The 14415-nt window shown below is 54.5% G+C and overlaps 1 protein-coding gene across 6 annotated transcripts in view; it reads left to right on the top strand.

Moving 5' to 3' along the window:
- The window catches only part of EHMT1 (euchromatic histone lysine methyltransferase 1), a 136067-nt gene that overhangs the window by 99335 nt on the left and 22317 nt on the right, over positions 1 to 14415 (top strand). For all 6 annotated transcript variants that reach the window (XM_059142026.1, XM_059142025.1, XM_059142023.1 and 3 more), the window contains 6 exons: positions 1361 to 1504; positions 2761 to 2987; positions 3706 to 3879; positions 5074 to 5156; positions 6212 to 6318; positions 10909 to 11031. In XM_059142026.1, the coding sequence (XP_058998009.1) occupies positions 1361 to 1504; positions 2761 to 2987; positions 3706 to 3879; positions 5074 to 5156; positions 6212 to 6318; positions 10909 to 11031 (858 nt within the window). The remainder of the gene's footprint in view (positions 1 to 1360; positions 1505 to 2760; positions 2988 to 3705; positions 3880 to 5073; positions 5157 to 6211; positions 6319 to 10908; positions 11032 to 14415) is intronic.

The raw sequence follows: 14415 nt of genomic DNA, 5'->3' as shown, positions 1-14415 counted from the left end.
GAGGTGCCGCCCGTTTAGTTCCACTCCTTTCTCACACCTGCTGTTTGCACTGTCTGTGTTGGTTACAGCCGTGTTTGTGGTTTCCTAACACACTGTGGAAATGCTCCCAGCTGAGCCAGGGGTGTGCTTGGATTACGTTTCTCCTAAACAACTCTTTACTTTCCTGAGTGGATGATTATCATTTTTCATTTTCTGTGTTCCTCTTACAAGTTCGGTCCAAGATCGATGGGATTGCACGTTTCCGTAGGCATTTGCAGCACATCAGGTCTGTCTGGGTTGTCACTTTCTCGTCTTGGTGGTGCAGAGCCCTCAGGAGCCCCTCACAGAAGGTGTCTGGGAGGTGAATGGCTGAGACTTGGGATTCTGGAGAAGAGTTAGCCCCAGCCGAGCCCGGTGTCGGAATCCCGTCTCCTTCGCACTCAAGACCGCTCTTCGTCCTGCCGCGCCGTGCCGGCTGCCGGCTGGGAGCTCGCTGGTACCCGGGCAGCCGCCTCCCACACAAGCGGGGATGGCCATGCCTCCAATTCGTGTGCCCTTGCTTCTCTCCGTTTTACTTTTCTTCTAGGTTCCCTGGATGGAGCCTCCAGTTTTCTTCTCCATTTTCCAAACTTTTGTCCGTTTGCTTCCCTTTCAGATAATTCCCTTCCTTCCAGCACATCCGTAGAAACTTCCCTTTCCTGTACCTTTGTTCCAGCTCCCGAGAGCTCCTTTTTGTTCTGCGAGCATGTCTTCGTATAGTCTCCCGTGCCAGTCTGAGAGTGGCCGCTGACCGGGGCGCCGGTGACCGTGTCTGCACACTGTCCACCCTGGCTTGTGCTCCTTGGGTGGCTTCTGATTTCCCTTGGTTGCTTTAGTCTCTGCTTTGTCTCTGCTTCTCCCGCCGGAGCAGACGTCTGTCAGGGATGGTGGGTCTGGGCCTTGCTGTTGGCTGCCTCTGTGTCACTCAGTGCGGTGGGGGGCCCAGTTGGCGGAGCAGTTGCAGGGCAGGGCTGACCAGTAGCCCTTTGTCTGGTGCTTTGCTCTGGCTACCCTGACCACTGCTGGGGCTCTGTGCATTCACAGTGAGGTTCCACTGCTGGGCCATGGCACCCCTCCCCTCCGGCCTGGTGTGTGTCCGTTCGGCTCACCTGGGACGTTTTCTTCAGTTCGCCGAGCTGAGCGCCTGCTCCTCTGACACTGTGTATGTGGCCGCCTGTCAGGCTGACTGTTGTGTTGGGCAGACTCGAGAGGATGGAGCCCTTCCTTTCCTCCGCATTCCACCCCCCACCCCGACACGGGGCCCTCGGAGTCTGCCCTGGACTCGCATCCGCGGGGCCCTCCCTGACGGGCTGCCGCTGACCCTGGTCTCATGTGATTGCAGCTGGGCCGGTGCACCAACAGCGTGGTCAAGCACGAGCTAATGCGCCCGTCCAGCAGAGCGCCGCTCCTGGTGCTGTGCGAGGACCACCGGGGCCGGATGGTGAAGCACCAGTGCTGTCCCGGGTGTGGCTACTTCTGCACAGCGGTAAGTGCCCGGCTCTCCGTGCGTCCCCGGCGGGGTGGGCTCATGCTGGCACTTGCTGCCTCCCTCCGCTGGCCGTCAGGGCGGACGCCTCCCGGCAGCCCCCGAGTCCGGAGGCCCCTCCCATAACGCCCGGGTTTTGCTGTGGGTGAGCCGGCAGGCTCCCCGGGAGAGCTAGGACAGGGCAGGCCGTGCCCTTGGTCCCTTGCTCCTACTCACTGCGTCTGAGCACGTGGCGGCCTGGCTCCTGGGGAGGGCCTGCCTGGCTCGCCTTCTGCTTTGCCTTTATCTCTTGGTTTTAGGGTCTTCTCTGTCAGTAACTTCATTCCACATATCCCAGTGCCTGCGGTGCCCATAAGAACAGGGGGCCCTGTGGTTCGCTCGGCCTACAGCTGAGCGACTGCCGGGGCCAGGAGCTTCTCTGCAGTGGCTGCTCTTGGGATTTGGCACCCGTGCGCCCTTCCTTGTCTGCCATCCCCTCGTTGCTTAAGCTGGAAGGGAGGGAGGCGGTTTCTCTGTCCCGTTCACCCTTCGCTCCCAGCAGGAGCACACCGCTCCCCTGCTTCTCGTCCTGCTGGGGCTTTACCTCCTTGGTGCTAGCGAGAGTCCTTTTCTGAGGCTGGCGGGTTTGCCCGAAGTGCCCTTGGTGATGCTGGGTAATGTCTGCGGAGCACAGCTGCTCCTCGCTCCTTCCTGGATTGTCCTCTGGGGTCCTTCTTGGGACCGGGTCCTCTGTGCAGTCTCTTCTCAGGTTAGAACAGTCGGAGAGCAGGGCCTTGGGCTCCCGGCACATGGGGGGCAGTCAGGTGGGTTCTCCTCTTTCATGCTCTCTCTTTAGAGCAGGGGTGGGGTCAGGTGGGGGCCGTCTGGGCGGCTCCATCAGTTAAGTCTCTGCCACTTGGCTTCAGCTCCGGTCGTGATCTCAGGGTTGTGGGATCGAACCCTAGTCAGGCTCCGCGCTCGGAGTGGAGTCTGCTTGAGACGCTCCCTCTCTCTGCCCTTCTTGCTCTTGCTGTGTTTCTCTCTGTCTCTCAAATAAATCTTCCCAAAACACCAAAAAGAAAACAAAGCAGGTGTCTGTGTGGACACACCGCAGATGTAGACCGTGGGTTCCCTCTGTACTGGCGGGACTGGGAGCCCCGACTGTCCAGCGGGCCTGTGGCACGCACGCCGCACTCAGAGGCAGGTTCTGCACACCGTGCGCTTTCACGCACACTAACCCTGACGGTAAGCGAGGACTTCTCCTCCCCTGTGTTCAGGGCAACTTTATGGAGTGTCAGCCCGAGAGCAGCATCTCTCACCGCTTTCACAAAGACTGTGCCTCTCGCGTCAACAATGCCAGCTACTGTCCCCACTGTGGGGAGGAGATCTCCAAGGCCAAAGAGGTGACCATCGCAAAAGCCGACACGACTTCCACCGTGATGCCGGCCCCTGGGCAGGACAAGAGCTCCCTGGTGGAGGGCAGGGCCGACACGACCACGGGCAGGTAGGCGCCCGGCGCAGCTCGGTCTGCTCCCCGGAGCCCTCTGTGTCTTCAAGTGCTGACCCCTGCGTGTGTGTGCACATGGCCTCTGCCCCGCGGGAGTGCGTCTGTGCGTCTGTCGCAGGCGAGCGCGGTACTAGCCCTTCTGGCGCAGGCCGTTATGGTCTGAAGGCCGGCTAAATGGAAACGGAGTTTTGTGAGGGGAAGGGCTCCTGTTGGGAACGTACGACATAGTAGATACTACGCTGATACCGCGAAGAGTAGTAGCTCGTGGAGGGCCGTGTAAAAGAGCCTCGAGCTGTGGACGTAGCAAACCGAGCACCGGGAGGAGGCCGGTTTCATCTTGCTGTTCTGTACTAACGCTGCTAGTCTGTATGAACGTAACCCACCGCAGTCAGGTTTCTGGGCGGGTTTCCTCCCACTGGGGAGAGCGTGGGTTTGGTAGCGCCAGCTGCGAAGCGCATTCAGAAAAGCAAATTTGGACATGGTCCTGGAAACCCTGGAAAACTTGCCCTTTTGCTTGAATGTCACTTTTCCTGGGAGTTTGCCCTGAACTGGACTCTGATCCAAGGACTGAACAGAGAATGAGTCTGGAGCTGTTTTCACGCTCAGCTAGAAGGGTCTGAGTGAATTATGTTCTGTGTTTTCATTGATTTTCATGAGAAGGCGAGTTTTTCACATATCTGCATTTCAGCCTGTCATTTCTTTCCCTGCCCTGAAGCACTGCGGGACCACTGCTCTCGGAGGACGGCAAGCCGCAGAGCACAGCGCCCCAGGCGGCCGAGGGCTTCGACCCCACCGGGCCTGCCGGGCTGGTGAAGCCGGCCCCCGGCCTTTCCCAGGGACCAGGGAAGGAGACCTTGGAAAGTGCTCTGATCGCTCTGGATTCAGAAAAGTAAGAACCAGTCTGCTTTTTCAGACGTGGCTCTGGGCCTGAGCCACTGACCTCTGCCCATCTAGACAGTCCTTCCTGCAGGTTTCTCTTCCCTCCTTGTCAGCGGTGGGGCCGTTGGAGCCCGTGTGTTCAGACCCCCACCTCCAGTGCTTCCTCTGCCCCCACAGTTGCACTTCCCAAGGGTCTGCACCCTGTATGCCACTTCCTAAGGGCACCGGGTTCCCTCACGGGGTCGTGGGCATTCCCAAGGGGGGTCACTGTAGCATTCTTTAGCTTTTCAGTTAGTGGTGTTCGTCAGGACAATTTACGTATTTTTATACTCTTTGAAGAAATTATTGCCAACTGTCCATTATACTAAGAGCAGAAGGTAACTTCTGCCAAGTCCTTAGTGAGGACAGTCCTGTCGTCCTCTTACAGACATCTCCCCAGGGTGGTGGTGACCCCTGCTGGCGTTGACCTCAGGACATGAGAGCAAATGCTTCTTGGCTGATTCCTCGTCTGTGAAATAAAGGGTTGGCTCACACGGCTTTGAGGCTCACCTGCCCGTGCCCAGGCAGTGCTGCCCTTCAGGGGGGCCCTATGACCAGTGAGCCAGGCAGGGTTCCTCCCCCAAGGAAGCCCAGCGGTCTAGTTCCCCAGGGCCTCAGGCCAGGCCCCGTGTCCTTCCTCGGGGCAGCGTGCCGCCCTGCTGGAAGGGGCACGTGTCCGCATGCTCTTGACCGGGGGAGCTCAGGGTCAGGAGTCACTGCCCAGTCCCCGTAGCTCTTGCTCCATCAGTCTCCAGCCTTCTCTGTGGCCCTGATGTTACCGTGGCTGTTGCGTCCCCCCACCCTGCTCACCAGGCCCAGACCGCACACTGCTGGAGGGGGCAGGCTGGGCCCCGCCACCTCAGGGCCTCCCTTGACCCCACGCTGCAAAGCGATGGTTCGCTCTGTTGTCACAGTTCATAGAAGCCTCAGGAGCCATTCTCCTGTTGTGGATGAAGAAGGTAGTTGCTCGTTTTTGTTATTTTTTCCTGTGAGATGCCTGAGCCTGGTGAGTTTCCTGCCCTTGACCCTGAGGCATCAGCAGGTAGACCCTCTCCAGGCCGTCCTGTCCTGCAACATCCTTCTGTGTGTCTGCGTGTGCGGTGGCAGGGGGACCGGGAGCCCGAGTGGGGCTGCGGCGGTCCTAGCCATCCCGCTCTCTCCACAGACCCAAGAAGCTCCGTTTCCACCCGAAGCAGCTGTATTTCTCCGCCAGGCAAGGGGAGCTGCAGAAGGTGCTGCTCATGCTGGGTAAGTGGCCTGTCCCTGCGGCCCTGGAGCGCACAGTCGCTTGTTAGCTTTTCCGAGGTGGGATCATTGGTTTTCTTCATCCGTGTCTCATTTCTCTGAGCTGAGCCCAGCAGCATTCACCCTGTGTGATATTTGTATCCTGGTGCTCGTAGTGACAGAAATACTTTCTAGGAATTTCTCATTTTCAAAGGAGAATTAGGTGTGTGATTAAATTAAGAGAAGGCGTAGATCAGGAAGAAGGAAGAGGAGTGAGCTGGGGCGGACCACGAGCTGGCGGCAGGGAGGCACGAGCCGACCGTGGGCAGAGCAGGATGCATCACACGGATGTCCGCATGTGCGTCTTCGGGGTGATGCACCGGCTGGTGCTTTCAGACCGTTCCCAGCTCTACTCTGGCCAAGGAAGGCCAGTGATTTGATTCTGAGCTCTCAGCTCAAGGCTTTGTTATTCTGGGTTCAAGAGTGATTAAAAAATCTCTTTATTTGACAGTCAAAGAAGAAACTCAATGATTTGTTCTAAAAATCTAAGTCATTTAATGTTGACTGAAATGGCGGTTTTGGTCATTTCCCCTAGGCTTGGTGGGGTGCTGCGGTTGCCCGCCTGCTCTGTCGCTGGTCTGTTAGCTGATTGTCTGCCGCAGGCCTGCTGGGCTCGTGCGCACCAAGCCATGTGTGTTTAAGGCTGCCCAGTGGGCCTGTTGTCCTTGGGCTTAGCAGGTGCACCCAGTCTGGGAGGAAGGCCGAGAGCAGGAGTGCTTGAGAATACAGAAGGAACCCCAGAGAAATTCTGGGAGCCTTGAGTTAGACAAGGTCAGTGAGGGGAGGGATTTATATTGTTAGGTCGCTGCCGGCAGCAGGCCCACATGTGGAGTCTGGTGTGGAACGGGCATACTTCCTTTTGAGTCTTCCCAGTGTGTTTGGACCTAGACACGGGGTGGTGGGTGATGCTGGTTCTCGGCGGCCGCCCACATGGGCCTTTACCGGCCTTTGTGATCACCCTAGAGTGGGGGAACCAGAGGCTGCTTCTGAAATAATCGGTGAACCCCGTTTGTTGGCAGTGGACGGGATCGACCCCAACTTCAAGATGGAGCACCAGAACAAGCGTTCCCCATTGCACGCCGCCGCGGAGGCCGGCCACGTGGATATCTGCCACATGCTGATTCAGGTCGGATGGCGCAGCCCTCTGCCGAGCCCCCCACCGCTCGCTCTTGTCTTTGTCCAGTAAAGTCACACGACTTGCGGTCCTGAGAGCGCACAGGTCACACGGCCCTTCTGGCTCCCACGGACAACCAGCGTTTCTGTCCCCCCAGTCCCGGCACGTCCTGGCCCTGCTCTCAGCCCCACGGCGGCTTCTCTGGCTCTTTCTAGATTCGTTGTTGTTGTTCCGTTCTACGTGCAGTTTGTAATACCAATTACTGACTTGAGAGCGTGGAAAGGCTTGGCCCTGGCGTACTCACACCACCCGCTCCCCAGTCTCCTCCTTTGCATCTGTCCCAGTGTTGCCGAGATCAGCGGGCACAGATGCCGAGATCACCCTTGTGTTGGGTGGTCCCGTCGCTACTTTCCGGACTGGCCGCGGCGCCGGCAACAGCGATAATTGTCGTGTGCTTCTGTTGCCTCTTGGCCTCCTGCTGGTTCGTTCCTAACCCTCTGAACAGACTGCATCCTGTCTTGTGTCACCTGGAAGCACCGTTGCTTGGTCCTATGTCCTCTTTCTCTGGGCCACGCCTTCCCTGACCCTGGCTCTGCGTTGGGTCCCCTGTGTGCTTGAGACCAATTTTTGGCCTGGCCCTGTATCTCCGGGTGCTTCAGGAAATCTCTGATCCACTGGTCTGAGATCTCCCTGTGATGCAGTGGTCTTTTGACTCCTTTGGGGCATTTGCTGTGTCCATTCCTGTCCCTTGTCCTGGGGTTTCTGGATGCCACCTTCCCGTCTGCCCTCTGAGCCCTGTTTACGTGATTGGCCTTACGGACCCGTTCTCTGGACTTTGTTTCCCGCTTGCTTGCTAGGCCATGTTCTTGACTCGCCCTTCAGCTCCTCTGCGGATTCTCATCTGTGTCATCACGTCTTGAAACCCAGTGCCCTTTTCTTGCTCCTTTTTCGTATCTCTGTTCTTCCCTGTTCCGTGGAAGATAGTACAGTACTTCTGAGCTTTTATGCTGCTCTGTTCATTTTAGTCTTTCTTTTTAAAGGCTTTCCTCAAATGCCTGATGATCTGTCTTTTTTCACATCTAAAGCACTAAAATGCAGGCGGCGGGTCCCTGCCTCGTCACTGTCGGGCACCCTGCAGACATTGCCGGCTGGAGAGGGTGCGTGAGTGTGGATGGTCTCCTGCGTGTGCGTCTGTGGCAGCTGGAGGTGCTGGGGTCGCTGTCCTTCCCCAGCCTCACCTGTGTGGCTGTCCCCACTCGCCTGGAGCATTTTCACATTGTTCTCACCGGTGCTGATGGATGTGGTGGTTGTGGGCGGAGCAGGACACGATCGCGCTGATGGTCGCGCGTGTGTCTTACCATAGACCCACTTGTGAGTGTGGACCTCTAGCTCCCTCTCATGCCGTAGAGCTGCTGTTTGGGTGTATCTTGTTAAGCAGCATGTTGCTGGAAGGTTCAAAAGCTCAGTGTGATAATCTTGGTATTTTAATCGGAACTTTTAATTTAGTTAGTATTTATTGTAATCCTCAGTGTTTAAATATATATTTAAATATATATAATATATTTAAATATATATATTTGTTGTTTCATATTGTTCTGGTTCTTGGTCTTTTCGAACAAATATATATTTCTTTAATCTCCTTTTGTTGCCTTCTTTTGGGTTGAATTCGCTTCAATCCTTCACCTCCTTTCTCTCCACTCACTCTTCTTTCTGGCCTCCAGAGGTCACTCTGTGCTCTTGCGTGCAGGCCTCCTGTCTTCCAACGGGCAGGACTGGGGGTGGGGGGGGGGGCGGAGGACCAGGGGAGGAGAGATGGCCTTGCCCTGTGCGGCGAGCTTGAGCTACTTCCATGGGGAGGCCCCTGGAGGCCTCAGGTACGAGTCCAAGAGAAGCCTGGCCGGGCTCGGCTGCCGGGCAGCCAAGAGGGCTGCTCATAGTGGTCATGCAGGGATGGGTTCTTGGCCATGACCGTGATGGGTGGCTGATCTGGCAGAGAATGGCAGCTGGCAGTGACCATGGGTGCTGGTGCTCTGAGGGGAGAAGGCTGGGGGTCAGCACTCCAGTGGGACGCTGTCTTGTCCCCGCTGCGAGGAGTTGGCAGAGGTGTGGATGTGGTCTATGCTTTTTCGAGGGTTGGCTAGAGGCCCAGTGCTGTGTGGGACCTGTGGCAGGACGGGGCCGGGACAGGGACAGGGTCGCCCTGGTGGTCCTGTGTGCTGTGCAGAGTTGGGTGAGGGGCTGCCCAGGCTCCTCCTCGTCTCAGAGACCAGCGTGGGGTCTTCTTGGGAGATGTTTCCCTGGATTTGGGATTCGGATTGCTGGTTGTTTTCTCTCACTTTGAGGAATGACTCCACGGTCTTCCGGCCTCTGTGCTTTCTTTGCGAAGTCAGCCGTCACTGCTTTGAGGGGACCTGTCTTCTTTGGCGCCCTCCCCCACCTTTTTTACCGTTAAAACGTGTGTGTGTGTGTGCACGTAAGATGCATACGGAATAGTCCTTAAGATGTAGACGTCCTGTTGATAAACAGTCCTGAAGAGGACCAGGTCAGGACACAGCCCTGCACACCCCCTGGAGGGATGGCTCTCCGGGCCCTCGCTCTGACAGCCCTGCTCTCTGCGTCTCTCTGGCTTGATCACCTTTTCGCTTACCTGTGTCTGCCACGCCGCTTTATGCTCCTCGAGGCACACGGTGGGAATTCTACTGTGTCTTCCTTTTAGCCTAGGAGCAGAAAGCCTGCTTGTGCCTGTGAGGACAAGGGGCCAGGTGTCTGTGCTCTGGTCCGGCCCTGCCCGTCCTGTGCTCGTGGGAGGCCCTGTCCTGGCAAAGTGTCTCTCACCCCACACCATGCACTGGGCAGGCTCTGGCTCTGACCCCATCCCTGGTCCCACAGTGGCCCTGAATCTGCCGACTGGGGTCGCTAGCCTGCGCTCTTCTGGGTGCCTGTGCTCTCGGGGTTTGAGGAATGTTCCTTCACAGCCAGGAGCGCCTGTGAAGAGCGGTTCTGAGATCTCTCCCTCCTGTTCAGCTTTTGGCCCGAGGCCTCACTGCAAACAGCTCTTGTTCCGTTTGGACCCCAGGGCACTGCAGTGTGGCGTGCGCTGCCGCACCTGGCCGTCTGGGTTTGAATGACGGAAGGACACGGAAGGAGGTGTGTGCTCCTTAAGACCCGCTCCCTGTTCTCACCGTCTCTCCGGGGGGAAGCCTGTCATCGCATGGGCGCCTCGTGGTTTCACTCACTCTCCTGTCTTCTCCCTCCGTCTTGAGCTTCTCATGGAGTCTTTGGCTTTGTTTCTCAGTCATCCTTACCTTTTTCTGGTGATGATCACTTTCTTCTGGGCCAGCTTTTGGGGCGTCAGTTCTGGGTTGTCTCTTTGACCCCGTGAGGGCCTTTGTCATGTGTTGCCCCTGATTTCAGATGGGCACACAGAGAATTGGTCGGTGGGTCCTCAGACCTTACCCCCACATCTCGGCCTGGTCTGACCCTGGTGTAACCCAAGTTCAGGGGCCTGGCCCTCTGACCCCTGACGTTCTGTTAGTGCCTAGTCTCCAGCTCTGTCTGTGGCCCCAGCCCTGTTCTGCCTTCTGGAATTCACCAGAAGTCTCCTTCAGAGTTCCTGAAACCACCTCAGTCCCCTGCTTTCCTTAAGTTCACCGCTCTGGATCTATTTAAGAAGTTTGTTTGTTTGTTTGTTTGTTTCTTAAAGTTGTTAACTCATTTTGTTACTTTTGATTTTAATTACAAACAGTAAAAGCAATATTATTCTCAGCCTTTTCCCAGTAAACATTTATTTTATGAACTAAATACTAGGTTTTGGCACATCAGTTTAAGAAAGCAGGCAGTTTCACCCCCATGGGGAAAAGGTTTTAATTGTGAGACACCCAGTTTGCTTATGGCACACAACACATTTTAAAGTTGGACCTTCTTAAGTTCCAGACAGGCTGAAATCTATGTATATTTGCTGGACCGTTAACTTCTCAAGCACATATTCTGTTGGAAGTGTTAGAGATTGCTTCAAAATACTTAGTATTGGAAATCAGCTTTTATTCTGCTTATTTTGGGAGGCATTAAAACAGCCAGAGAAAGAGGTCAGTGAGTCAGGTTGTCCTGTGGTCTCTGTAGGCCCGGTCACTGCCGGCGACCAGCCCGGACCTGCTGAGCAGCCCCCACATCCCTCCTTTGCCTGCTTGCTTTTATTTTCTTCTTTAAAGATTTTAGTTACTTTGGACTGAGCGCACGCGTGTTCGTGCCAGTCGGGAGAGGGGCAGAGGGAGCAGCAGAACCCTCTGAACAGGGAGCCCGATGTGGGACTCTGGCCCCCCAGGTGCCCCCCCTTTCCTTCTTCAGAAGGTCATGACTTTCTAAAGGTATTGTCACTGATGTGCTATAAACATTTTCAGTTAAGAAAATGTCCTTGAACTGAGGGTTTGATGGTAATAAAATAATCACGTTTTTGAATTTGGTTCTAAAGACTCAGTTGCAGTGAGTAGAAATGATTTGAGCGAAGCTCACGAGGTCTTTCCGCTTGCACCCTGAAGTGTCCGGGTGCCCGGTTGGGGCGGCCCTAGGGGCTCTGGATGCACCTGAACTGTCTGGTTTCACTAGGCGGGCGCGAATATTGACACCTGCTCGGAGGACCAGAGAACCCCGTTGATGGAGGCCGCGGAAAACAACCATTTAGACGCAGTGAAGTACCTCATCAAGGCCGGGGCCCTCGTGGATCCTAAGGTACGCACCCCCTTACGCGTGGAGGTCCCTCAGCAGGAGGGGCGGGCAGCTTCCTTGTGACGTCTTCAGGGATTGGCAGCACCCAGCATTTGCCTACTTGTCTGGAAGTAGTTAGCAGTTCACCTGGCTTGGTTCCCAGTGTGTCTGAGAACACGCTGCACACTGGCTCTGCCATGCACAGGTCTCTAGCTTCCTTCCGTTCGTACACTTTCCCTCTTCTGATTCCACTTGGAGCAATTAGCAGCCCCCGCAAAAGCATCCAGATCAGGAAAGAAGTAAAATGATCTCTGTTCATTAATGGTATGGTTTTTATATGTTGATAAATGCTGAAGATTTCCCATAAAAAACAGAACTAATAGATGCGTGTAGAAAAGTTATAGGATACAAACTCAGTGTATCTTTGTACACTGGAGGTGAGCTATCCAAAGGGGAAATTAAGAATTCTGTTTATAATAGTATCAAAAACAGTAAAACATAAGGAATAAACGTAACCAAGGAGACAGAGACTTGCTCACCGAAAGCCACAAAATGTCGCTGAAAGAGACGAAAGAAGAGAGTGCATGGAAACACGTCCCGCGCTCACGGGCTGGAAGACCGAATGTCGCCAAAGTGTCCGTGCACCGGGGGCGAACCTCGGAGTCCGCGCGACCCCTGTCGGAGTCCCAGTGCCGTTTTTAGAGATGGAGAAAAACCGGTTGTGAAATCCCTGCAGATCTCGGGGACCCTGAGCACTCAGAACCAGCCTGCAGAGGTACGGAGCCCGAGGCCTCCCGCTTCCTGACTCCGGACCTGCCACGGCGCTTGCAGTCAGCACAGTGCGGCGCTGGCCTGGAGACGGACGCGCGGAGCGCGGAGAGCAGGGCCCAGAAACGAGCTCACGGAGATGGAAACTAGTTCCTGGCAGGTGCCAGCTTCACTCGGTGGGAGGAAGGGGCAGTCTTTTTAATAGTTGGTGCCGGGAAAGTGGGATCTTCACGTGTGGAAGAATGCAGCTGGGCTCTTCTGTGCTCTGCATTTAGTTACTCAAAATGGATCAAAGACCTAAACTTAACAGCTAGAACCGTAGGTCGCTTAGAGGAGCAGATAGATGTTCATGCCGCTCATTGGGTCTGACAGTGGCGTCTTGGATATAACACCAATAGCACAGATAATAAAAAAGATAGATTTATAATATTTATATTAGAAACTTATAAAAGAAATAAAATAGATAAACTTAATCAAAAATAAAAACTTTCTGTGTCAGAGGACACTAAGAGTGTGAAGAGAGAACCCACGGAATGGGAGAAAGAGTAATGGGGAAATCCTATCCAGAATATATAAAGAACTCCTACGACTCAATAACCAAAGTCCAGCCCAATTCTAAAGTGGGCAGAGAAGGTTTGTAAATGGCCAAGTAGCACATGAAAAGATGCTCAGTATCACCAGTCCTCAGGGAAATGCAAATCCAAACCACAGGGAGACGTCACCTGGTTCCCTTGGGGCAGCAGTTACCTAAAACCGGGAAGTGCGTGCTGGCAGACGTAGAGAAACTGGAGGCCTTGTGCACTGCTGCTGGGAATGTGAAATGCAGCTTCTGTGGAGAACGGTTTGGTGGTTCCTCAGAGAGGTGCAGGCGGAACTGCTGTGTGATCTGGCCCTTCCAGTCGTGGGCATTTGCCGGGAGAAACAAGGCAGGGCACGAATGGGTGTCTGCGCTCCCATGTTCTCAGCAGCCTCGTCCGCAAAGTGAGGTGGCGGCGGCCCCACCGTCCACCACAGAGGGACGGGTTAGCGGAAGGTGGCCTGTGCATATCACGGGTGCCGCCCAGCCCTAAAGGAGAAGGAAGCCCCAGGACCGGGGAAGGCTGAGGCGAGCCTGTCCCAGAGGGACGCACCCTGTGGGATCGGCGCGTGTGAGGACCCCGAGTCGTCCAGTTGAGAGACTGGGAGTGGGTTGAATAAAGGTCACGGGGGCCGGGCGAGGCGGCCTCCTTGCCCAGTGGGGTTCTGTAGGGTCCGCAGTGAGGGCTGCAGGACAGCGAGGGATCCCTGCCACCAAACTACACTTAAAAACGACCGAAATGGCAAAATCTTTTATCTTGTACATAGGTACATATGTAACTACAGTGAAAATGTAAAAATGATCTTGTAGTTTTCACATGAATACGCATTTTTCCAGCCAAAGACTTATACTGTTCATAGTAATTTATCAGCTGCTTTTTTTCCACGAGATTATCAGTGTTTTTCTATTAAATACTGTTTGATAACATTATTTGAGGTGGCTGCGTTGTATTTCATGATGCAGTGGTGTCACTTTTAGTCAGATTTGCTTATCGCTTAGTTTTTTTTTTTTTTTTCAATTTCCTTTTTTTTTTTTTTAAGACTTTATTCATTTATTTGACACAGAGAGATACAGCAAGAGGGAAGACAAACAGGGGAAGTAGGAGAGGGAGAAGCCGGCTTCCCACCGAGCAGGGAGCCTGACGTGGATCCCAGGACTCTGGGGTCATGACCTGAGCCAAAAGCTGACGCTCAACCAACTGAGCCACCTAGGCACCCGTTTTCAATTTTTAAAAAGATCTGTTTATTTTCAGAGAGCGTGTGAGCATGAGACCAGGGGGAGGGGCAGAGGGAGAGAATCTTTCAAGCAGGCTCCCCGCTGAGCAGAGAGCCCTACTCAGGGCTCCATCCCAATGACCCTGAGATCATGACCTGAGCCAAAACCAAGAGTCGGACGCTTAGCTGACTGAGCCACTCTGGTGCCCTGTGTTTTCAGTCACTGTACACACAGTGCTCCAGTTAGCATTTGTTTAGCCAAATTTTTGCATGTTTGATTTATTTAGGACATATTTCTGGGTGTGGAATTATTAGATTGAAATGCTGAGGGGTGTGTGTGTGTGTTTTTTAATATTTTATTTATTTGACAGAGACAGTGAGAGAGGGAACACAGGGGGAGTGGGAGAGGGAGAAGCAGGCTTCCTATTGAGTGGGGAGCCCGACTCGGGGCTCGATCCCAGGACCCTGGGTCGCTGCCACTGGGTGGAGGGCCCCTGCCCCCAGGAGAAGATAGCCCTATTCAGATCTGGGTCGTGTCAACAGGGGAAGGTTTTGTGATACTCAGTACAAGGACAGACAGCTGAGAAACTTGAAAATAAGGCAGGCCTTTGCACCAACAACCATACGTTTTTTATTTCTCATGCAACTAAAATTTTAAATGCCAGTAATGTGGGGTTTGACTGGGTGGGTTTTCTTGAGAAAAGCAGGTTACTGACTAACGTCAGGATCGGTAAGAAATACATTTATCCGTGTGTGTGTGAAAATCTCAGATTGTTCCTCAGAGGGTCAGAAACGGAAGAGAAGAACCGAGGAAGCGCGGTCTGTACAGACAGGAGCAGGGGGAGGCAG

Source organism: Mustela lutreola, chromosome 12, assembly GCF_030435805.1.
Source record: "Mustela lutreola isolate mMusLut2 chromosome 12, mMusLut2.pri, whole genome shotgun sequence".
Taxonomy (NCBI): Eukaryota; Metazoa; Chordata; class Mammalia; order Carnivora; family Mustelidae; genus Mustela; species Mustela lutreola.
This window is presented reverse-complemented; position numbering and strand designations above follow the sequence as displayed.